The sequence below is a fragment of the Halichoeres trimaculatus genome, unplaced genomic scaffold (assembly GCF_033239565.1).
Source record: "Halichoeres trimaculatus isolate MK-OKI-2021-1 unplaced genomic scaffold, fHalTri1.1 fHalTri1_scaffold_15, whole genome shotgun sequence".
Taxonomy (NCBI): Eukaryota; Metazoa; Chordata; class Actinopteri; order Labriformes; family Labridae; genus Halichoeres; species Halichoeres trimaculatus.
Window position 1 is genome coordinate 589,221 of NW_027437193.1, and position 24,928 is coordinate 614,148.

At 43.6% G+C, this 24,928-nt stretch overlaps 2 protein-coding genes across 3 annotated transcripts in view; both read right to left on the reverse strand.

The window, feature by feature from the left end:
• Window positions 1-808: 808 nt before the first annotated feature.
• hhla1 (HHLA1 neighbor of OC90) lies at window positions 809-14,157 on the reverse strand. The gene is made up of 15 exons (XM_074689095.1): window positions 14,041-14,157; window positions 13,543-13,663; window positions 12,355-12,420; window positions 10,770-10,850; window positions 10,474-10,557; window positions 8,319-8,402; window positions 8,165-8,248; window positions 7,986-8,042; window positions 6,655-6,735; window positions 6,344-6,373; window positions 6,135-6,224; window positions 5,391-5,849; window positions 3,693-3,858; window positions 2,576-2,658; window positions 809-1,552 (listed from the first exon to the last, which is right to left on the reverse strand). The coding sequence occupies exons 2-15, from the start codon at window positions 13,643-13,645 to the stop codon at window positions 1,509-1,511; spliced, it is 1,512 nt and encodes a 503-aa protein (XP_074545196.1). The 5' UTR covers window positions 13,646-13,663; window positions 14,041-14,157; the 3' UTR covers window positions 809-1,508.
• Window positions 14,158-18,227: 4,070 nt separating this feature from the next.
• The window catches only part of kcnq3 (potassium voltage-gated channel, KQT-like subfamily, member 3), an 80,699-nt gene continuing 73,998 nt past the window's right edge, over window positions 18,228-24,928 (reverse strand). For both annotated transcript variants that reach the window (XM_074687845.1, XM_074687846.1), the window contains one exon: window positions 18,228-24,870. In XM_074687845.1, the coding sequence (XP_074543946.1) occupies window positions 24,196-24,870 (675 nt within the window). In that variant the 3' untranslated portion in view covers window positions 18,228-24,195. The remainder of the gene's footprint in view (window positions 24,871-24,928) is intronic.

Here is a 24,928-nt window from a genome sequence, read left to right on the forward strand (position 1 = left end):
TGAATAAAAACTTTCTCACTCTGCTGCTTCTCTCTGTCCTTTCTCATTTCCTCTGCGTAATGTCCCTTTAATCTCACTTCACACCTGGAGAAAACCTTCAATCAATGTGTAAACGTCAAATCACCTTACCGTAGGTGTGTCTGGTCGTCTCTGGACGTGTTTTCCTCATGGACCTGGTCTCAAAGTGAATCCCAGGTCATTCTAAGAAACCTGATGGCGTTAGCGGCTTCTGATGGCGTTAGCAGCTCCTGACGGCGTTAGCGGCTTCTGATGGCGTTAGCGGCCCCTGATGGCGTTAGCGGCTTCTGATGGCGTTAGTGGCTTCTGATGGCGTTAGCGGCTTCTGATGGCGTTAGTGGCTTCTGATGGCGTTAGCGGCCCCTGATGGCGTTAGCAGCTCCTGACGGCGTTAGCGGCTTCTGATGGCGTTAGCGGCCCCTGATGGCGTTAGCGGCTTCTGATGGCGTTAGTGGCTTCTGATGGCGTTAGTGGCTTCTGATGGCGTTAGCGGCTTCTGACGGCGTTGGCGGCTCGTTTAGACATTTGCAGGTTGTGAAGACGATGTTGGCTCTAGAAGACGTTAGCGGCTCGTGGAGACGTCAGAGGCTCCGCGTTCAGGTTTTGACGTCTGGTTTCAGAGTGGGCTCTCTGCTCCTCTGACCCGGTTTATCAGGCCCACCTGAGGAGGAGCAGGGGGGTCAGCTTCACTCTGATTGGCTCTCAGGTGACACCTGAGCAGGAGCTTATCGTGGTCTGGTTCCTGAGCCGGCTCCTACAGGGGGGTCACCACAGAGTGGTCTTTGTCCTGTTTGGGGGGGCTGGATCTGTGACCCTGAGGTCGACCTGGTCTTATCTGATCCTCTCAGGGTCCAGATCAGTGACTACCTGCAGGGTGGGGGTGATAGTGGGGCATTGTGAGGGACAGGTGCATGTGTGTGTGTGTGGGGGGGGGGTTAAAAACTGATCCAGCTGAGGAACAGGACTCCTTCAGGGGCAGGAACCAGGTTTCTGAGAGACTATCTGACATCAGAGGAGCTGAGACTCAGCAACTTTAATCAAAGTTTTAATCTGAGATTAAAATCTGAGTTTTCAGTCGGGGCTAATTTATTAATCCTGAGACTAAAACGCCCAGAACTCATCTCCTGACTTCCTGCTGTCATACTGTGTTGATGTAAAGTGGGGTCACGTGAGGTCGACCTGTTTTAAAGGAGGCAAAGAGGATGAATGTCAGTGTGGAAGATCTTTATTGACCAGAAATCAGATTTTAAACTTCTTTTCTCGTATTTTGTTCCAGTTTATCTCCAAATATTAAAGTCCCCATCTGAAAAGTTGAAAGGATCGTCTTTTTTTAATCCAGGACCAGGTTTTCGTCCAGCTCAGACTCTGACGGCCCCTCCGTGTGGAGTCTTGCAGATTAAAGAGATGCAGGGACATGAATCCTGGTCTGTGCTCTCTGTCTCTTCCCGTGATGATGAACAGCTCTTTGTCCCCCTCCTCTTCCTCTCTGGTCACAGCTTATTGCACATCTTCATCAGGCATCTCTGTTTCAGATCTGAGGAGAGGAGGGGGCGGGGTTAAAGCAGGTAACTGAGACGACGGGCTCTCTGCTGTCAGCTCGTCTCTCTGTCCTGGTATAAACCTCCTCCTGTTCCTCTGACTCTCAGCCAGAGGCTCACACCGCTATCACTGACATGCTGGTCAGCTGGAACCAGACACAGGTGACGGACGCTTCCCTCAGTTTTCCTCAGTGGCTTCGCTTCATTTCTCCAATCATCCATTTGTAAACAGGAAGTGCATCTCTCAGTTTTTACAAACATCAAATCCACATCTTAGTGTCTGTGGCAGATCAGTTGTTTTCTCTTTCCCTGTCTGAGCTGTGATTTGTTGTCTGACCCGTCACTGATACAGAAAGGAGGAGAAGGAGCTGGATAGCACGAAGAAAACAACAAAAGTAGAAATGTGATACCGCTGTTTTTTTAACGAAGCCTGATTGTGTTTTAACCCAATATGAGGAAACGATGGATTCAAACCTGGCAGACGGGACAAGGATTTCACTCTGGGCTGAAAAAAACAGCTTGATGCTAATTGTATGTTAGTATATCCTACAACAACATGGGCTGTGCGCCCTGTGATTGGTCCACTGAGCAGGGTTGTGCTTCCTGTATTTATAACATTTCCTGAATCACCGTGAATTTCCTCTGCTCCTTGTCTCCTCTCCTCTCAATCCTTCCTCCCTTATAATAGCTTCTGTATAATCAGCATCCAGCAGCTTCTGTTTAACATCATTTGCTCTGTGGGACCAGAAACTGTTGGTCCACAGACCACACTGCCCCCATGTGCTTTGGAGGAGTACTGCAGAGTCACACATACGCATAAACATAATAAACCAGGCTGAAATCCCTTCAGGTATCATTTCTTAAGAAAGAAAAGTTGGAAACAGTTTCCGTGTTTTCTGTTTGTCAGGTTTATAGGACGCTGAGCTCATATCTGTGTTTGTGTTTTACTCTAATGAAAACAATACGAGCTGTAAATGTGATTTAATGTTTTCTGTCACAGTTTCGTCTGCTTCACTTACTTCTGGAGAAGGAGACTCTCCTGACGCGCCGACACACCTCAGACGTGTGTTGTTCATACCAGAGGTGGCTGTCGTCACAGTATCTGTGAGGTCAGAAAATAACGTTAGCAGCTGAACCTAAAAGGCATCGTTACCCAACCTGGTGGACGCAAAAGGAACTGCTCCTGGGAAATATTCTAACGTTTTAAAAATTATTTTTGGAAATTTGACTTTTCAAAAATGTTTGCAAAACTGTTTGAAATTCATCAAAGATTTTTTATTTTATTTTATTCATTTTTTAAAATTAATTAATTTATTTATTTATTTATTTATTTATTTATTTATTTATTTATTTATTTATTTATTTATTTTTATTTATTTATTTCTATTTTTAGGGGGGGGGGGCTTTTAACATTAAAAAAGTTTGCAAATCTTTTTTTTTCTTTTGCAAATTTTTGGAATTCCAAAATTTGGAAAATATTTGGAAAAAAATGTACTTTAAAAGAATAATATGCAAAAGTTTTTGGGATCTTATCAAATTTTTGCCAATATTGACATTTTGAAATTTCCAAAATTAAAAAAAAAAATAATTTCTTTGAAACATTACATGTATAATTAGATAAATTCAAAAAACTCTTGTTGAGATAATTAACTACTAGATTTCAATTATGTAAAGAAATTTTTCCATTTTTTATAAAGATAAAGTAGATTTTGTGGCTCCTGAGCGACTTTAATCCAGCTGAGCTGAGGCTGAATGGCTCCTATCAAACTAAAGACTGCAGATCCTGCTCCGGGTAATTAATCTGCTGGCTGGATTGGTTTAATCTGCCCAGGTCTTCAACCTCAACGCAGACTAACAATGGGCCACAGGAACCATTTAGCTCCTGGGAATGTTCCACCAGGAACCTAAAAATTTAGCTGTAAAACGACACGACTCACTTGTGGCTCTTTAAGAAAAACCAAAGCTGGTTTTTAAATTTTTCCCAAGTGAAACCTGCTCTGAGCTGGGACCATGTTCACTTAGGTGGAAAAGAAGGAACAAGTTGCAAACTGGATCAACAAGAACCAACGGACCCCAGGACTGGTTCTCTGCAGGGCTCAGAGTCCGTCTCCAGGTGTAGTCTGGGGCCGTACGAACCTTTTCATGCGGCTCTTGGGGCTGAAGGGTCTGCAGAGGCACTGGGAGAAGAACTTGCAGAGCTCGAGGACGCAGGGCTGCAGCTTGTGAGCGCTGACCGTGGTCGTCGTGGTCGTCCTGCCGGAGGCCGAGACATCGTCCACCTCCGTCCTCCTCCAAGGACAACCTCTCAACGGACAGAGAGAGACGTCATGTCAGTCATAGACCAGCTCAGTGCTTCATCTGCAAAACCTCCAGGAGTAATACCAAGCCCAGGTTAGTGTGTGAGTGTGTGTGTGTGTGTGTGTGTGTGTGTGTATGTGTGTGTGTGTGTGTGTGTGTGAGTGTGTGTGTGTGTGTATGAGGCTCCTTAATTAACGGCTAAAGGCCCACAGAGGTGATTGACTGATCTGATGGATGAAAACAATCCTCTCCTCGCCTTTCGTTCAGTTTGCAGAGCGTGCTCTCTCTGCTGCAGCTCCCGTTCAGGAGCCGCTGATGTTTTCATCATAATTAACGCTCTGCAGGTTCAGAGACGCACAACAACCATCAAACGCTTAATGTGAAATGTAATTAAAGACTCGTTAATGCTCTGCAACATTTCCTCTGTTCCTCATCCACCGTGGGTGAAATCAGACCCAGTCTCTGTAAGACCGACCCCCTTCAGGCTGACCGGCTCTCTGAGGGCCCGTCGGAGCTACGGTGGGGCTTGGTGTTTAAGGCCCGCCCCTTCATCCTGTCATGAAGCAGTGATGCATCATGGGGATCCCGTGTAGATGTCATGATGTTTACACTGAACACGACCCAAAGCGTCCACGCCCTGACACGGAGCGCGCTCAGAGCAGACCAACATCTGCCTCTGATTGCTCACTTGACCAAAACGTCTCTGTGACTCTCTCGTGTGTGTGTGTGTGTGTGTGTGTGTGTGTGTGTGTGTGTGTGTGTGTGTGTGTGTGTGTGTGTGCAGCTGGGCACCAGGCACACACTCCTTCCTGCACATTACTGCCTCAGTGACAGATTGCAGAGGATGCTCGGCCCTCGTTTGTTGCTAGGCAGAACTCTGTGTGTGTGTGTGTGTGTGTGTGTGTGTGTGTGTGTGTGTGTGTGTGTGTGTGTGTGTGTGTGTGGCAGCAGCTGCTGGGAGCTGAGGCCTTACTGCCATCTAGTGTCCGTGCTGTGAAGTGCTCCCTGCTCTGTGCCTGAACAGGTTTCTTCATGGAGATGAAGCTGTTGGTTCCTGCGTGACGACAGTGATCAGGCAGGTGGACGTACTACCTGACCTAATCGATACAACACACACGCACACACACACACCTCTGCTGGCTCACAGAGAGCCTGGAGCTGTGTGTGTGTGTGTGTGTTTTCCATGAGGGCAGGAGTCAAACAGAGTACAGTCGGTCGTTGATGCTTAAACCTGGTTAAGCGTCCGTCTAATGGCGTCCGTGGAGTCTGAGGTCATCGATCCACGGTTTCCTTTGTCCCCTCTGGAGGGCAGAGCACAAACTGACGTCCTCACAGAGATGACTCAACCAGCGGGTACGTTTACGGCCTGAGTGCTCCTCTGTTAATGCTCTCAGTACCAGCAGCCTCCTGCTCCAGGTCACCTGACCCAGAAACACGAGGCGTGAGGAGCCGAGCGCGGCTCGTTGATGACCAAAGCACGACGGACGTTTGTGAGTTAACGAGATGAACACGGTGGTCACCGATCACCACGCTTACCTGGTTTCTCTGTTTCCTCAGTCCTCCTGGGTGTTGTAGTCCTCCTGCTCATGGCGTCTGTAGTCCTTTGACCCGCTGTGTGTCTTCCTGTTGGACGAGCAGGTGGAGGTGTCGTTGGGAGGTCTGTAGAGGCTCTGAGGGTCAGGCTACTTCCTGGTGGGGGTGCTGTGAGGTCAGGTGAGGCTGTGAACAGGTGAGCTGGACTGGTGGAGGTACCTGGAGAGGTGGTGGTTGGCTCCGTGGATGTGATTGGCTGTAGGATCGTCACAAACGTTGGTTTTTGTGTTTCCTCAGTTGGTGCGTGCGTCGTTCCTCCTCGTGTGGTCGCCGTCTGCGCAGCGTCGTCTGTGGTTTGTCTCTGGGTTGTCATGGTTACAGGCTGTGGAGACGTGTCCAGGAGCTCGTCTGTGGGGATCTTTGATGCTGAAGCAGCTGTTTCAGTCCACTTTGGTGGTGAAACTGTGAAAACAGAAAAAAGGGATAAAGAAACAACTTTTTGGGAGACTTGGTGGATCACATCCACCTGCAGGTCTCCTCCAACTTCCTGTCTCCACGCTCAGACAGAAGGAGCTGAATCTTAAATAAAGAGGAGCCAGCGTGGAGCCAGCGTGGAGCCAGCGTGGAGCCGGCGTGGACCCGGCGTGGAGCCAGCGTGGAGCCAGCGTGGAGCCAGCGTGGAGCCAGCGTGGAGCCAGCGTGGAGCCAGCGTGGAGCCGGCGTGGACGCGGCCCCCTGTGGACTCACCATGTGCGGGGGCATGGACTGGGCTGGTTAGCGTGGAGCTCGGCCCAGATGGAGAGACGTGACTCAGATGGGTGGGCAGTTGGTGCCATGCTGACGGAGGAAATAGAAAGTTGGAGCGGAGAGTTAAAAAGCATCTTCAGTTTGATTTGTTTTTTCTGGGGATGACAGCAGGCGGCTGGAGGAGCTTCAGAGACGGCGGGATTACTCACCCACAGGAAGTCTGATGGAGGAGACGTTACCTGGTTAGAGAGGATGATGAAACTCTCAGTAAAGGTGAAGGAGGAGGAGGAACGGAGCAGAAAGAGGTGGAGGAGGTGGAGGTTACATCAGCTGATTCTCAGTCTGTGACTTACTCTGAAACTCTTTAATAAATTCTCTTTTGGCGCTCAGACCTGAAGCTGCATCATGGTTTATATCAGACACTGATCATCTCTAACCAGCTCTGCTCTCACCTCAGCAGATCCAACACTGCCCCCTGCTGGTTTCCTCACATACTACCTGGGCCTGTGAGTGAACCCACCTCTGTGCGGCCCCTCCACGATGGTCTGGTTGAAGAGAGGAGTGATGGAGTCCACCTCCCACAGCGCTGGCGTCTCTCTGCCTGAACAAAACACAGATCACAAAGCCAGACTGGTTTCTGTGGGACCGGGACTCTGAGGGTCCAACGTGGTCCCAGTCTTCACTGATAAATGGTTTCAGCTGCTCAACAGTCTAGACTGCAGACAGACCAGCACCTGGACTCTTCTCCTACAGAGCCATGCTGTCATAGAAGAGTCCAGGATCTGGTTTCTGTCTCTCTGAAACATGTGGGCCAGTTTGATGGACTCCTTTAAACCCCAGACCATGAGGGATGCTGGCTTTGAGCTGCTGAGGACACAGGGTCCAGGATTTCCTCCAGGAATGGGGAAAACAGCTGTTTTTTCATGGTTTTTAGCCCATGTGGTGATCTCCACTTCAGAGTCTCGTCTGTTTCTGATGCAGCGCCGCCCGAGGGCCTAAAGATCTGGGCCCTTCAGTTGATCGGAGGTTCTCAACTGGTGGGTCACGCCCCAAAAGGGGGTCTTGGACTAGTTTTAAGAGAGTTACCGACTTTAGTCTAAGTTAGGGTTTTTATAGTTTGACATTTTTCTTTGTTTTGACTTTTGTTTTCAGTTCCAGATTGATTTCTATTAGTTTCAGGATTAGTTTGAGTTTTTTTCTGAACTTTTGTGATAAAATATTTTTATTCCAGTTAATGGAAATTTTATTTTAGGCTTTGTTTTCATTGTTTGTTTAATTTTCATCAGCTTTGTTTACCTTGATCTGGGCAACAAAGGATGGTCAGAAAAAATAATCTGAGCTTTTATTTTGAAGGGCGTGTTTTGTTTTTATTAAAATGTGTGACAGGAAATGTTCCCTCTGCAGCCTCGCCACCTGCTGGTTGCTTTGGTTTAGCATGAATCTTGTTTTTTGTTGTTGGCGTACACTGATACTCTGTCGTTTAACAAACTGGAGAAGCTGAAAATTCACCCTGCAGCCAAAAGGGGTCATAAAGGGGGTCATAGGTCTGAGAGCTGGACCTGTAGAGGACCACGTCTGTAAGACGATGAAATCCACAAACTCTGAGGGACATTAGTCTCCAATCGTTGGCTCACGGGGTCTCTCACAGAGCGGTGAACTTCAGCCTCTCTGGACTCTCCTGGTCAAACCCAGTCAGGTCCACGTTCCTCCACCTGTTCTCACCTGTTCTCACCTGTTCTCACCTGTTTTCACCTGTTCTCACCTGTTCTCACCTGTTCTCACCTGTTCTCACCTGTTCTCACCTGTTGTGTTGTTCTGGTACCACAGAGTGATCCAGTGAAATCCACTTACCCGTCTTTCCTGCCATCACACAGATGTAGATACAGTCTGAGTTGTTCCTCTGGCTTACTGAGACACACACACACACACACACACACACACACACACACACACACACACACACACACACACACACTGTGAGTTTGTCATGGTACAGTGTTTAACACATGACTAATCTAACCTCCACCCACCTGACAGGATGGAGGCAGACTTGAAGAGCTCCTGCAGGTACGTGGTGGAGTTTCCCATCACATCCAGGAGAATGGCGGTGAAGTCTGACGGACACGTTTAGAGTAAAAACATTTAAACTCTGATCAGTGTGGTGTCATGTTGATACCTGTGTACCTGTGAGGTCGTTGGTCTCGTTGGTGACGCAGTAGCAGAATCTCCTCCTGAACGTGTTGCTCTCTATACCTCTAACGTTGGAAACTGAAAATAACAAAACAGTGAGAAGAAAAAATCAGTGAACAGATTCTGGATCCACCATGAATGCAGGAAGAGTCTGAAGACCAGAACAACATCTGTTCCTCTGAACCGTACATGTTTAGAGGTCAGAGACGGAGAGAGACGGCTGCAGAGGCAGAAAAACACCAACAATAACTTAGATATTCTCCTGTCATTAAAAAAACTCCACTAGTTTTTGTGATGCAGTCACACCGTCATGTTTGGCTCAGAGCTAAAACTAGAGCTGGGAGGTATGATGAAAAATCAAACCAGAGTGTTTTTTTTGTAATACTGAAGAGTGTCCAAGCATATCATGGCATATTGTGGAAAATCATGGCATATAATGGCATATTATGGCATATCGTGGCATATCAAGGTATGTTGTGGCAAATCATGGCATATTATGGCATATCATGGCATATAGTGGCAAATTGTGGCATTTCATGGCATATCGTGGCAAATCTTGGCATATCATGGCATATGGTGGCATATCATGGCATATTATGGCAAATATAGGCATATCATGGCATATGGTGGCATATCATGGCATATCATGGCATATCGTGGCAAATCGTGGCATTTCTTGGCATATGGTGGCATATCATGGCATATCGTGGCAAATCGTGGCATTTCTTGGCATATGGTGGCATATCATGGCATATCATGGCATATCGTTGCAAATCAAGGCATATCATAGCATATGGTGGCATTTCATGGCATGTTATGGCATATCATGGCATATCATGGATTATCGTGGCGTATTGTGGCATATATTGGCAAATAGTGGCATATTATGGCATATCATGGGGTATTGTAGCATACCATGGCATATCTTGGCATTTTATGACTTTTCATGGCTTTTTATGGCATTTCATGGCAAATTATGACACTTCATGGAATATCATAGCATACCATGGCTTATAATGGAATATCATGACATACCATGGCTTAAATTAGAATATCATGGCATTCCATGGCTTATAATGGAATATCATGGCATACCATGGCTTAAATTATAATATCATGGCATTCCATGGCTTATAATGGAATAAATATGGCATTCCATGGCTTAAATTAGAATATCATGGCATTCCATATTACAAAATATCAAGCCATATCATGGCATATAACATCATATCATGATACATAATGGCATATCATGGCATAATGTGGGGAGGGGGGGAGGGCCCTGGTGCGTAACTGATGAGTCTTTGTTTATTTCCTTCTTTATTCTATTTCCTCCTTCACTTTGTTTCCTCAGCTTAGCAGAGCTACAGCTGAAAAGCTCCACCTAGATAACCTTTGCCAGCTGAAACCAATCAGTTTTTGTAACTTTGAGTCAGGGTGAACTCAGCTGATATCAGATCCTACAGAGCACTGGAGAGTTACAGTCTGCTGTGTTCTTTATTGATTAAGGACATCAGAAACTGAACTGTGCAGGATATCATAGACAGTTTACCTTATGCATCCGTCTGCCTCTCAGCTCAAACTCAAACTCAGAATAGTTTGATGATATTCAGTTTGACACAGAGTGCAGATAACTTCTGATTTATCAGCTGAGGAGTTTCAGAACCTGACGTGCTGCTCAAAGGTGAAAAAAGTAGGAAATTAAAAAAATACAAATTAAGAGTCTGTTATGTCTTGAAATTATTCTATAATTAATTCAGTAAAGCTGAAAAAATCATCTTTAGCTACCAATTTGAGACACTTTCTAAGTTTACTGTGGTACTTTATTGTTTTGTTTTTTTTCCATTTTTTCAGTCACATTATCGACACGTCTGGTTTTATATTATCACTGATCAATTCAGTTGTTCATTTATAGATTCAAACACAGCAGTCCCATCAGTCTGCTTTAGAGGCTGACCAATAGTGTGGTCGAATGATGACGATTGCACACTTAAACCACTAGATGGAGCCACCGTTGTTTTTATCACCTGCAGGGCTCAGAGGACGCCTCAGGAACGTGTATCAGAGCTCTTTGCTCTTTGCTCTTTGCTACACTTGGATAAGTTTTGCAGAAAAGGAAGAAAAAGGTTTGAATGAAGTGAGTATTTACTGTTGTAGACGAGCAGGGTGAGCTTGTGGAGCGCCAGAGAGCTGTAGGACGTCACACTGAGGAGGGAGAAGAGCTGACGGGAGCCTGGAGGAGACATGTTTCATGATGTATGGTGTTAAAGTGAACATTAATATTCATCATGACCCTGAGAGTTGAGTGAACTGCTCCTTTAAGGCTCCCTAACACCCAGCGCTCCCTCTGCAGCTCGACCTCTGGAGCTGAGCTCTAATAACCACACACACGGCAGATTTAGAGCTCAGGATTGATCCCACATCAGCGACATTATGACAGCTCACCTGATTGGCTGGTATTTATTAAAGTATTGACCAGCGGGGTGAGGTCGATGGCGGCTGGATCGATGTGCTCTGCAGGGATTTCTGGGAAATAAAGAGCGTAAAGTGGAGTCAATGAGGGTTTATTCAGGTTTTAATCTCTGGTTTGGAATTAGCAGCATCAGCACAAGCAGGATGTTCGATGATAAAATGACAGGAAGTGAGAATCAGCCAGAGGGATGAGACCCTGAGGAGGAGGCGGGCCGACCAGCAGGAGGTCACGGTGGACGTTTGTCTCACTTACTGGACTCATCACGGCGTTTTATGGAGTATGATTGATAAATTAAACCTCTTATACAGAGCTAACTGACTGAGCACATCACACCTCACACGGTTTCTAAAACATCCACAGCATCAGTGACGCTGGGAGTCAGGAAATCTGCAGTTTCTGACACGTTTTCTTCATTAAATTTACACTTTTTAAAAGTTGTGCAGCTTTAACATAATACACCTATAAAATCTTATTTGACTGAATTTTGTTCTTCACATTGATCTAACACTGAATACATAAACACTTGATTCTGATTGGTCAAAACCAGGGACAATGATTTTTTATTTCAACCTGATCCCACGTCAGATAAACCAACCCACAGGAAGTAGTCCTGGATCATTTCCCCTCTGTCTGTTAGAGCTGTGGCTAAAACACTAGCTCCTGTTAGCATTCAGTAGCTAATATGGACAGTATGTCTAATATTTTGTTGGATTTATTAGGGGAAAAAAAGAAAACATTTTAAAAGACTTAAGCCCTGTTTCTTCGTCATTTCTCAAGAAGCTTCCTCCGTTGTTGCTATGCTACACAGAGTTAAACATGTTTCTCCATCAGAAATGAAAAATTATGAATCAAAGCCTCATGAGTTCATCTTAAACCTGACTTTATGTGGTAATAACAAAATAAAAATGATAATCCCGGGTCAAAAAACAGAATGAGTCTTTTTTTTTTTTTTTTAGTTTTTCTTTTAATGAAATTTGCCAATCTGTGATGTAACAAATTGAGCCAATCTTGTCCCCCTCTCATGTGACTTTTTGACCTGTTAGCAGTCTTTAAATAAAATGGAGGATATTTTTAATATGATGATGAATTTCTTTTGGTCACAGGGGAAAAAAGGTTAAAGAGAAAAGGAAACCATCTGAAACACTTCACTCCACCATCTTTCCTGAAGCTTCCTCCATTGTTGCCTCACTACAACTTCATCATCACTGAGTGAAATGATGTTTCTCAGTTGTAAATGGTCTTACGTGCTGGACCCTGAACTCAGCTCCTGGTCCTGAAACTTTGGAAAGGGAAAGAAAATCCCCAGGCTGAGAGACAGAGTAGGGTTTTATTTAAGTTATCCCTATAATATGATCATTTAATGAGATTCCCCAATCTGTGATGTCATAAATTGAGCTACTCTTGGGTCTCTCTCGTATAGCTCTCATTTAAGTTTGAGTTCATTTTAATTTAATATTTTTCCTTATTGGAATGAGATGTGGAGTTAATTTGTCCAGGTTAGTCTGATTCCCTCCTGTGTCACCTGCAGTCACGGCGAAATGATGAAATGAGGATTACCTGTGGAGTCCAGGAGGAGGTCCTGGTCTCTCCTGTGCCTCTCCTGTTGCTGTCTGTCCCTCAGCTCTGGAGGGAAAAACACAAGAGAAGAAAAGCCAGTCTTCTCAGATTTTCTGTTCAATAAAAAACTGATGTAAAATCAAACCGAGCACACAGAAAAGATATAAAACAGAAAAGATGTAAAACTGAAAAGATATAAAACAGAAAGATATGAAACAGAAAAGATAAAACAAAAAAGATGTAAAACTGAAAAGATATAAAACAGAAAGATATGAAACAGAAAAAATAAAAATCAGAAAAGATATTAAAAAAGAAAAGATATAAAACAAAAAAGATGTTAAACTGAAATGATTTAAAACAGAAAAAAGATTCAATACAAAAAAGATGTAAAACAGAAATATATTAAATACAAGATTTAAAACAGGAAGATGTAAAACAGAAAGATATAAAACAAAGAGATGTAAAACATAAAGATATAAAACAAAAAAGATGTTAAACAGAAGATTTAAAACAGAAAGATATAAAACAGAAAGATATAAAACAGAAAGATACAAAAAAGAAAGGTGTAAAACAGAGAGATATAAACAGAAAGGTGTAAAACAGAAAGATGTAAAACAGAAAGGTGTAAAACAGAAAGATATAAAACAGAAAGGTGTAAAACAGAGAGATATAAAACAGAAAGATATAAAACAGAAAGATATAAAACAGAAAGATACAAAACAGAAAGGTGTAAAACAGAGAGATATAAACAGAAAGGTGTAAAACAGAAAGATGTAAAACAGAAAGATGTAAAACAGAAAGGTGTAAAACAGAAAGATATAAAACAGAAAGATATAAAACAGAAAGGTGTAAAACAGAGAGATATAAACAGAAAGGTGTAAAACAGAAAGATATAAAACAGAAAGATATAAAACAGAAAGATGTAAAACAGAGAGATATAAACAGAAAGATATAAAACAGAAAGATGTAAAACAGAAAGGTGTAAAACAGAGAGATATAAACAGAAAGATATAAAACAGAAAGATATAAAACAGAAAGATGTAAAACAGAGAGATATAAACAGAAAGATATAAAACAGAAAATATGTAAAACAGAAAGGTGTAAAACAGAAAGGTGTAAAACAGAAAGGTGTAAAACAGAAAGATGTAAAACAGAAAGGAGTAAAACAGAAAGGTGTTACAGGTTTACCTTTGCTGAAGAGGATGAGGAGTAAAACTGAAGAAGCACAGATCATTAAACAGAGCTGATGATGATGATGATGATGATGTGAGGCTCTCTGTAAGCTCGCCATGGTCACACTGAAGCAGCGCTGTCAACAAACAGACCAGAACTTAAACCGAGTCCCCTCAGCTCAAAGCTGTCCGCCTGAGGACATGGGACAGACTAAATCTAAATCTAAATCTAAATCTAAATCTGTGAGGTGTTCTTTAAAAAGTGGATTAATCCAAGGGTTAAATCCAGAAAGTGAAGAGAATTGAGGTTAGTAAATAATCCAAACTGTTAGGAGCCTCAGAGGCAGATAAAAAACTTTCAAACCTGTTTTCTAACTCAGACTTCAGCATTGCCATAAACAGGTGTAATGTTCCTTTAAACGGCTGAATCTCAGTGAAAGTAGAGGGTGTTTTAATCTGTCCCCCTCGTCTTTCACTCACACATCAAACATCCAAAGAAACCCTGTAATCCCACCTGCTCAGCGAATCCTCCTGGACGTGTGCAGAGCGTCTGGATCCCCCGGCTGCATCAACCCTCCTCAGCGTCACGCTGCGCCGTCAGATAAGGACTAATCTGCTGCTCCAGCTCCTGTGAGGAGGGCAGCGGGCTGGCAGATCACTGAGCTCTGAGCCTGCAGGCCGGGCACTGATCCCTGACCACCCACCCCCCACCTCTGACCACCCACCCCCCCACCTCTGACCACACTGTAAAAAATGTCAGGGGACACCTGAACCACAAAACCCTGATCCGGTTAGGTCCAGATTCTGTGTCACACCAGAGAAATGGCATCAAACAAATACAGTGATCGGTTCAACAAAAACCCTGGTTCAGCTGGGTTTCATTGGTTTTCATCATATTCTGTTCACAATCTTTTTTCTTCTTTTTTGTTTACTTTGTTTTCTTTTATTGTCTATATGAATTTAATTTTAATTTTTTTTTGCAGTGATTTTTTTAAAACTCATCTTTTTTGATTTTGTAAAACCGTTCAGTTTCATGTTTCACTTTGTAAAACTTGAATTATTTAATGCTTTTATTTATTTCACTGCTTTTATCTTGTTAAAACAGTTTTTTGTAACTTTGATGTCTGTTATTTTCATTGCCTTTATCTGTGCTAACCACTGCTAACATCATTTTCTTTTAGTCTTTTAGTGTTTTAATTTCCTTTTGCTGCTTTTTTGTCAAATTTATTTTAAATGATTCATTTATTCCAAAGAAAAATGTGTTTTTCATTTTGAATAATTTGTTTTATTTTATTCTTTATTTTTATTTTTTTGTCATCCCTATTTATTTTTTTATTACTTCCAATTGTTACTGTTTATTTGTATTTAAAAAATAATAATAAAAATAAAATTAAATACAGAAAAAATTTATGTTTCCATCTTTGCACCTTACACTAACTCCTGTACATTTACTCAACTTATTGTTATATAAATTTATCTGTGGCTGTATTTTGCATCAGGCAGGTCAGCTAACAGTTTGTTATATTTGAAATGATGATAAATTATGATAAGAAACATTAATTACTTTATGTATTAAATGATGCTTTTTTAAAATATTTTTACTTGTTTTATTTTGTAGCTTTGAAATTTATTTTCAGTTTATTGTTTTCGGTTAAAACGGCAGTGCTACATAACCTCAAATAAATACATTCACTTGTCGCTTTGCATCTTGGGAAAAGTTGTCTTGACTAAAGAAAAGTAGTGTTTAAAAAAAGATCTGCTCTGTGTCCATCATGTCTTAACCACCATGGGTGATGGTGCTCATGGGAAATGGAGTTTATGTCATAAAAAACACTTCCCAATCTAGCCACAGGTGTCACTGTCGTCAACGCCAAACAGAGGGTCCACACAGGGAGTTTAACCAGCAACTTTCATCATGAAGTTCCTGCTCTGGTCGAGTCAGAAGTTCACTTAAACCATCAGTAAATAAAAACAATAAATCAAATTAAAGTTTAAATATGTCTGAGCTAATTCAGCTTCTTTCGTTAACAGGATGTGACATCACGTTAACACAAACTCCACCCACGACGCTCTCAGTTCAATACTTTATTAATAACTGGTGCAATTGAAAAGACAAAAAATAAAAAAATCAAGTAAGAATACATTTGCATATTATATCATCAAAACAGAATATTCAAAGTGGTCGAATACAGAATAGAAATGGCATTTTTTATCTTTTGGAATGAGAAAATGATGCACAGCTCTGAAGGCCACTAGTGTAAAGTTGTCCCAAAACGTCCCTTAAATGAATCTGGAGAACAATCCAAACCGTTTCTGACGGAAAGAAAAGCTGCTGTCGGGTTTCACTGGCACAAAGCTGCCGATAATGTCCAAGACCAGGGTTTTATTTAGCGTTTATACGTTACATGTTGTTTCTTTTTCAAGGTTTTTGGCACTTTCTTTTTCCACAAGACAGAAGAAGTGAGACAGAAGTGACTTTAAAGTTTCCAGATGTGAATAACAGACGATACCGACTGAACTGTTTCCTTCCTGGTATTAAATTTTGATTAGTTAGCGCCATGCTAAGCTAGCTTGTTTTTACACATTGAAACTTAAAAACTAAAGAGTCCAGTTTTCCGGGTACAGGATCGTTGAGTCTGCTGCACTTTTGGTCCGTTTATAGGGGCTCTGAGAGACCACGTCCACGCTCAACATGTGAATTTCCACCAGATCCTCGTCCGGTCCGTCTCCGCTCTGCCACAGCATTACATCTGATAAGTTTTCGCTTTCTACTCAACACATGAACTGCCACCTGCTCCATTTTTGTGTGCTCTGCTGGAGCTGATGTGCAAGACTTCTACTTTTGGTGGACGCAGCGACGCACCAATCAGAGCACGGCAGATGAAATGGGTCAGGAAGTCGAGCACAGGAAGTTACTTCACTTCCAAAGAAACGCCTGACCCTGGAGCTTGGGTCTGAATCACCGGCAGCTTTGTGCTCTGTGCTGACAGCGTTAGCAGGAAAAGCATGAGCCAAATAAATAAATAAATAAATAAGAAAACATCCAAAACAACCGTACTGTCAAAGGCCAAGGCACAAATAATCGGTAGCAGTTAAAACGTCTGTAGGTTACAGGTGAAGCAGAGGGTGTAGATCAGTGCGTTGCTGGGTTACAGTGAGAACAACAAGCAGCACCGCCCTCTCCACCGCACCACGCCCAGAGCGCTCCTCTCCATCCAGGACGGCGCCGTACGGACTCACAGTAGGGGGGAGGGGAGCAAGCGACACACTGAGGGTTACACACACGTACGAGGCGGGAGATGTTAGCGTCACACCTGCTGTAGATGAAGGGCCGGATCGACACACAGGACGGTTTTTAAAGATGTGGGCTCAGGTTTGTGTTTTTGGCCTTTTCAGGCAGATTTAAAGAGCGGCCGAGCTTCATCCATCGTTTCCACGTTTGGGAGGAAGAGACGGACGCTTAGGATGAAGGGTTAGCTAACTGTCGTCAGTTTTCTTTAACCAGGAGTGAATCCCCTCAGGAAAACATAAAGACATCAGATCTGCTGGTGGGAAAGGTTTGACTCTGAACGTTGATTCACCTGGATCACACAGGAAGATAAACCTGCACAGGTAACGCTGACACCACTTTGGAAAATGGCGTTAGCGATGGTGTTATAACACATGTGAATAATTTCAGCTAATTTTTGTCTGCTTATATTGTTTTTATTCTACTTCTGATGCTGATCTTTATTGTTTGTATTTTTATTTTGATTTCAGACGTAATGTTGTTGTAGCGCTGTTAGCAGCAGCACAATGAAAATCAAACCTTGTTTGTCTAAAAGTTGTAAAATAAACAAAAACGTGTTTTCAAATTTGGTAAAAAAGTAATCACTTTAATCTTTTTTTTTTTTCTAAGTGAATATTTGACTTTTTGCAAATGGAAAAGGTTTACAGTCCAATTATTAATGTTTTTAATTTTCAGGAGGGAAAAAATGTCCTGTTGTCTTCTGTAGTGGAAAAAACGACCTAAGAATTCGTCATGGCCAATTCCATAAATTAAATATATATAAGGAAAAAAATAAGCTGGCTACATTTGCGAGCGTCATCACGTTCACTGTTTCTGTGACTGTCCTGAAAGACGAAGAGTCTAAACCGTGAGAGTAACAGTGATCCGTGAAATCTGCTCGCTGGTTAAAACGCTGACTCCATGAACTGAAAGTTGCGGTGTCAGCGTTTTGAATGGAAGCCATGTTACTGTAGTTCATCAAACCACTCCTCTGGTAATGTCGCTAGTGCATCAAAGAAACAACGTCTAAAAACGTGACCAACGAAACAAGAAGAGAAACAACAACCTCGGGAGTTCTGTGCAGCTGTCATCGTAAACGAAGCTTCGTAACGCTACGAATCAGCGTTTTACAAACAGCAAAGACAAAGACGAACAGATGAACAGACAGAGGAACAGACAGAGGAACAAAAAGAAGAACAAACAGAGGAACAAACAGAGGAACAGACAGAGGAACAGACAGAGGAACAAACAGAGGAACAGACAGAGGAACAAACAGAGGAACAGAGGAACAGACAGAGGAACAAACAGGAACAAACAGAGGAACAGACAGAGGAACAGACAGAGGAACAAACAGAGGAACAGACAGAGGAACAAACAGAGGAACAATGGAACAGAGGAACAGACAGAGGAACAAACAGAGGAACAATGGAACAGAGGAACAGACAGAGGAACAAACAGAGGAACAGAGGAACAGACAGAGGAACAAACAGGAACAAACAGAGGAACAGACAGAGGAACAGACAGAGGAACAAACAGAGGAACAGACAGAGGAACAAACAGAGGAACAGACAGAGGAACAGACAGAGGAACAAACAGAGGAACAGACAGAGGAACAAACAGAGGAACAATGGAACAGAGGAACAGACAGAGGAACAAACAGAGGAACAGAGGAACAGACAGAGGAACAGACAGAGGAACAAACAGAGGAACAAACAGAGGAACAGACAGAGGAACGTTTCTAAATGCTGTCGTGTGTTTGGTGTGTGTGAGATGAATGGCACTGAAACACTAAATGAAGAACGACGATGGCGAGTCATTCTTCATTATTTCCTGTTTTTTTGCTTCAGAGGCACAATGAATGAATGAATGAATGAATGAATGAATGAATGAATGAATGAATGAATGAATGAATGAATGAAAGTCTACAGGGATATATCATCCTGTCACGGTGTTCAAAAATCTATATGTGTCTATTTCTGTCTGCATCGCAAGATTATCTAACCGTAGGATATATAATCAAAGTGGTTTCAGTAGCAGAATATAACTGTGATACGCTAAGATTAATAGATTATAATAATAATAATTGATTGGTTCACCTCGTTAGCGTCAAACTGCAGCTGTGTCCACACCAGGCTTCAGTCTGAGCAGCAAACACACTCTGAGATCCCTTTAAACATATTAAACTATGTCAATAAATGAACAAAATTTGGAATTACTATAAAAAAAAAAAAGACTGCAGTTCCCTATGTGTCCACATGATGCCTGCACAAAAAGTGAGTCAATCCTTACACTGCAAAAAACTGAAAACTTATCAAATGTTTTTGTCTTATTTTCAGGAGAAAATGTCTTTTTAGACTCAATCTGAGCCACATTCACCTGAGCAGCCCAGAAAAATGTCTCAATTTAAGTTATTCAAAGATAAAACAAGGTCTGAATTAGAAAGTAAATAAATAAAGCTGCAAGTAGCGTTAGATGGGTCCTTGGGGCTCCTGCTGGTCCCTTCTGCAGGTCTGTCAGACCTGTTTCCCCCCCACGGTCAGGGTTTCATCCCTTTCTGGTCCTCTTAGTGCTATAACAGTAGATACCATGTATTATTTCCTCTGCTGAGTCACATGACCAGCTGCACGGAACTCCTAATCAGCTTGTGACATCATCACGGAACTCCTAATCCGTGACATCATCAACTGCTGCAGCAGCAGAGTGAAGGGGGAAATTTATTCACAAAAACTTTGGAAACAACTCCTCACAGAGGCCACAGTTTTACCCAAATCTGTGTAAAAATAAGATATTTCTGTGGTAAATTTTGTCAGGAATCCATCCATGGTATTTTAAAGCTGTACGACTTTTACTTTTTCGTCTAGAGGCCTAAATGCTGCAGCCTGCATAGGCAGAAATCAGAAATCCTCTGTATTTTAATGGAGGGAGCTGAGAGGGCTTCTGTGGGGTTCACCGACTTTAAGTGTTCATCATTCACAAACTGGGTCCGACATAACAACTTCCATATGAGCTTTTGTAAAGCAGGGTCTAGTCTATCATCTCAGCGATTTTCAAGCCGATACCACTTCTGGTTTTGGATAAGATCATTTTTGCAGCAAGGGTAAAAATGCAGCAAAATCATATTTTGAAAAGCAAATAGCCAGCTTCCTGTTGGAGAATGGTCAGGGGTGTCAGTGTGTGATTTTTGCGTCTCAATGAGACAAACATTTTGACGTCGGTTTGTTCTCTCTACCACATTCCTACTGGCTGCTAGGGCTGTTTTAGTGTGCCTAGGTGGTACTACAAAGCATATTACGGAATGTTGGGGGTTGATTTTTATCTAACTTTTAAACAATCATGAGGTGTGCCAACTTTAGTGAGTTTTTGGGCACTTATAGAGGTCAAATCAGAGTTTTCAGTTAGGAATAATATGAAAGAAACTGACCAAATACAACAGGGACCCTAAAAAAATCTGCCATTGGGAGAAGAGAAAAGTTTCTTGTATTAAGACATTTTTATAATTTCAGGCAAATGTTCAAGCAAATTTCTCTTACCCCACCAGCAGATTTTTTATCTTGTTAGAAGTTAGACCTTGTTTTGTCTTTTAATAACTTGAAACAATACATTTTTCTGGACTGGTCAGGTGAATGTGGCTCATAGAGAGTATTATCAGACAACTTTTACTGAAAATGGGAAAAAAACACTTGATAAAATTTTCGTTTTCTGTAGTGTGGCTTTGCACGTAGATGTGATTCACTTCTTTTGAAACAAGGCAAAGGCTTAACCTCAGATCTTAGCAAGTGTTAGCATCCTAATGTTAGCATCCTAATGTTAGCATCCTAACCTTAGCCTCAGCGATCCCATCAGACGTGATACTGGTCCCCTGGAAAGTCTACGCAAGTAAATCAGTAAAAACTGAAGCGCTCTCTGAAGCCCGGTGTGGACGCCGGTCTCCAAAAACCCGCGCGGCTCTGAAAGTGTCTGAACATGCTCTAACTGTGTAATAACGGTGTGTAGATACAGGTGGTTGTGGATTATTACATTCAGTTTCTGTGTGGCACTAACTCTAAGTAGTAAAAGCTGTTGAGGCCGTTTGTGATCTCCTGTAAAGCTTTTTGTTGCAGTACGTGGTGTTTCACCTAAAAACCTTTTATTTAACAGCTTCAGAAACCTCCGTGTGTGTGTGTGTGTGTGTGTGTGTGTGTGTGTGTGTGTGTGTGTGTGTGTGTGTCATCGTCCGTCCTCTGTCTCCGGTGTGTGTGCTGCTGTTGCCTGCAGTGTGTGTTTGTCTCCTGAACTGGACATTCAAGTTTCTCGCAGTGCATTTGTAAACTGTGACGGAGAAATTCAGAGAGGGAGAGGAAGGAGCTCGCCTCAGCACAGAGCGGCGTCTCATTGGCCGTTAGAGGAGGAGCGTTTGTGATGTAAGCGGTGTGATGCTTCGTGCTCTGATGACTTTTTCAAACCTGGCGCTGACGATGAGAAAAGTAAAGAGACAAACAGACAAACATGGCCACTGTCTGAGGCTACGACCACTCTGCTTCATCTTCATTCTCTTTGGTTTTGCTTGAAGTTGAAGCGATATTGTCCAATCAGGTAAAAGCAAGAGGAATGACATCCAGACTTCCTGTTTATCAACAGATACCTGCATGAAAAGTAGCTAGCAGCCTGTGCTAGGTCAAACATTTACACTAAGATGCTAATCTGCTTGATGCTAAGTCACTGAAGACAATCAGCATTTAGATTTTCCTTTTGAACAAACAAACATGGAGGCTGGTTTCTTCCTCCTGATTTCAGCAAACTGAAGAGACGTTAATCACGAGAAAATCAGATCGTGTTTCAGCTCCATACGGCCAAAGGACAAACAAAGGAGACACTGCGGGACTTCCTGTTTACAGTCAAACTCTGGGGGACTTGTTAACAGTCAAACTGAGACTCTGTGGGACTTGTTTACAGTCAAACTGAGACTCTGTGGGACGTCCTGTTTACAGCTAAACAGAGACTCTGCATGACTTCCTGATTACAGTCAAACTGAGATTCTGTGAGACTTGTTTACAGTCAAACTGAGACTCTGTGGGACGTCCTGTTTACAGCTAAACAGAGACTCTGCATGACTTCCTGATTACAGTCAAACTGAGATTCTGTGAGACTTCCTGTTGACAGTGAAACTGAGACTCTAGGGGACGCCCAAGTTAACAGTGAAACTGAGACTCTGTGGGAATTCTTGTAAACAGTCAAACTGAGACTGCAGGACTTCCTGTTTACAGTGAAATTGAGACTCTGCAGGACTTGTTAACAGTCAAACTGGGACTCTTTGGGACTTCCTGTTTACAGTCAAACTGAGACTCTGCAGGACTTGGTAACAGTGAAACTGAGACTCCCTGGGACTTCCCGTTTACAGCTAAACCAAGACTCTGCAAGACTTCCTGTTGACAGTGAAACTGAGACTCTGCAGGACTTCCTGTGTAAAGCATAATTGTGACTCTGCATGACTTGTTAACAGTGAAACTGAGATTGTGGGACTTCCTGTTCACAGTGAAACTGAGGCTCTGCAGGACTTGTTTACAGTAAAACTGTGACTATGTGGGACCTCTTGTTTACAGTGAAACTGAGAGTCTGCATGACTTCCTGTTGACAGTAAATGTGAGACTCTGCAGAACTTCCTGTTTACAGTGAAACTGAGACTCTCAGACCCTCAGAGTCCTCGAACTCAGGCGTCTGTTCTCACAGTTTTTGACCCCGTCCCTGGGTTTGCTGTGAATGAGGATGTAGCAGGGTGGATATAACCTCGGATGAGCTATGAACTGGTTAGCTCTTCAACATCGTCACTCTGTATTTGACTGAACCAGGTTTGTTTTACTGATGAGTGTTTAACAAACAGCGAGATTCAACACATAATTTTTACTCGTCTTATGTAAGGAAATCTGAAGTTTGGGAAGTCATGGGAAGATTTTTTTGTCTGAATTTCTGTCTGTTAGATCTGGAGGTGAGCTAAAGCTCTACTACCTGGATGTAAACAGTCACAGGTATCATGTCGTAGCGCAGTGTGGTTTGTCAGTATGTCGATCTGTAAATGGAGATAAAGTTTTGTGTGGCCCAGTCTGGTTGGACCACTTGACCGGAGACATGAGGAACCAGCACGAGTATGTGCACGACAACTTGTCGGGAGGTGCTAGCTCTGCTAGTGTTAGCCTCATTTTAGCAAGCTAGTTGGATGATGTTTAGCTGTGAGTTGTGCTGAGTTTAATAAGGAGTTCAGGAAAGCTTTCTAGGGTTTCTGGATTAAAGGAGCTTTGTTTCTTTGCAGATGACAGCTGATGGAGTTCAGTACTTAAAATATAACGAGAAAGAACAGAAATCTGCTCGACAGCCCTGATGGCTTTGAAATCTTGGTATGGTCAGGTTGTTTCTCTGAAGTGGAGGAATCAGTACAGGTGGTTTATATCCCTGAATTCATGTGCCAACAAAGCAGCAGAGATTTAGTGTTTCTGTAAAAATTTGTCTCTTTTCAGCTGGAAAGTTTGTATGCATAGAGCGGTGACACACTACTCAAAGCACAGTGGTGTGAAAACAAAGTGACAGGATCCAAAGTGACAGGATCCAAAGTCCTGGATCCAAAGTCCTGGATCCAAAGTCCTGGTTCCTGGACAGAACTGATCCGTAGAGAATTTACAGCTGAGCGTGAGAAAAGCTGAAATGATGAAACACAACTGCCAGCAACGCACCAGCATTTCTTACCCGAGTCCCAGTTTTTCCACTTTCAACCTAACACACACACACACACACACACACACACACACACACACACACACACACACACACACTCGCTGAATGACAAACTAAACGAGACAGGAGACTTTTGGTTCCAGTTTCGCCCTCAAACCTCGACCCCCCAGGATGGTGCATCATCATGCAGACCATGCAGAGACGATGGGGATGTCCATATAAAAAATAAGAGTTAGAAAATGGCATAGCAGGTATATGTTTCCATTCAATCGCGTTTCCCGTTTCCTGAAATCCTGAACGTTGCAGTGTCTACACTAGAAGTGGCATGCGTCACATGCAGTGCGGTTGGCTTTGCAGCGATAAAGCTTTGGGTGGTTATAGAGAGTTTAAGAGTAATGTTCGTTGTTCTCAGCTAAGAGTGCGCTGTACAGAGTTTACTTTACAAACAGTTCGCTTCCCTTTGTGTCCCGGGCAGTCTCCATGCCATGGCTCTGTCTGAACGCCGCTCCGGAGCCTCCGAAGCTCAATGACCTCCTCCGCGACCCTGCAGCATCCAGGTGGACCACAGCAGACCCACCTTTTCTTCCCCCAAGTGGTTTGGTCCAGAGGTGTGGCTTTGACCCAAGCGGGTTTGGGTTTAGAGGCATGGGTTGAAGTCTTTCTGAGAGTTTTGGATTCTGTGTGATCCACGAACGCCGCTCAGGGCGGCGTGTTCCACACAGCGTCACCAAACCCCTCCCCTGTGGAGGACAGAGGCAGAGGCCCCCCACTGGGCGTGAACGGGTCTGTGTCTGTGTCCGTCTCCCCTTCAGCCAGGTAGCTCGGCCTGGGCCTCGTCCAGCTGGTGTCCCCGGTCCCGGGCCTGGCCCCCATCGACAAGTCCTCCCCTTCCTCCCCCTCCCGCTCCCCGGAGATACTGAACCCGCTCGGCGAGCGCTCCAGCTCCTCGTGGTTCACCGATAGCAAAGAGAGGGGGGAGTCAGCCCCCCGCCCCCCTGTGGTCCTGCATGGCCCCACTGACAAGTCCTGCAGGGAGCTGATGGGCAGCACCGTGGGCCGCTCGGTGTAGGTGGGAATGGCAGCTGGCGGTTGGCGTTGGGGGGGGTGAGACGTTGGCGGTTGACGGTCTCCAGCCTCTGCGGCGCCCCCCCCCCGGCCGCAGTACGGACCCACTTTGCTGACAGGCACCTGGTACGACATGTGCGGGAAAGCCTCAGCGTAGTTCAGGAAAACCCGGCGGATCTCGCCGTTCCCTGTAGGGTCGCAGGTCTCCAGGGTCATGCGGGCGGCGCCGGCAGAGTCCACCTGCAGGTGCTCGCTGTGCTGGATGTGCATGTCCACCAGGAAGTCCAGCTTCTTCTCCATGTCCTCCACCTGGGACAGAGACAGGTTAGACCAGAGCAGAGACCTCCATCAGGTAAATCTAGATAAA

Bases quoted from the DNA above. Each gene is read 5' to 3' on its own strand.
- hhla1 (XM_074689095.1), bottom strand. From the start codon at position 13,645: ATGGCGAGCTTACAGAGAGCCTCACATCATCATCATCATCATCATCAG. The intron at 10,558-10,769 runs GTGAGCTGTCAT...TGTCTCCTCCAG, and splicing joins AATAAATACCAGCCAATCAG to GCTCCCGTCAGCTCTTCTCC. The intron at 5,850-6,134 runs GTGAGTCCACAG...CTGTTTTCACAG, and splicing joins AGTCCATGCCCCCGCACATG to TTTCACCACCAAAGTGGACT.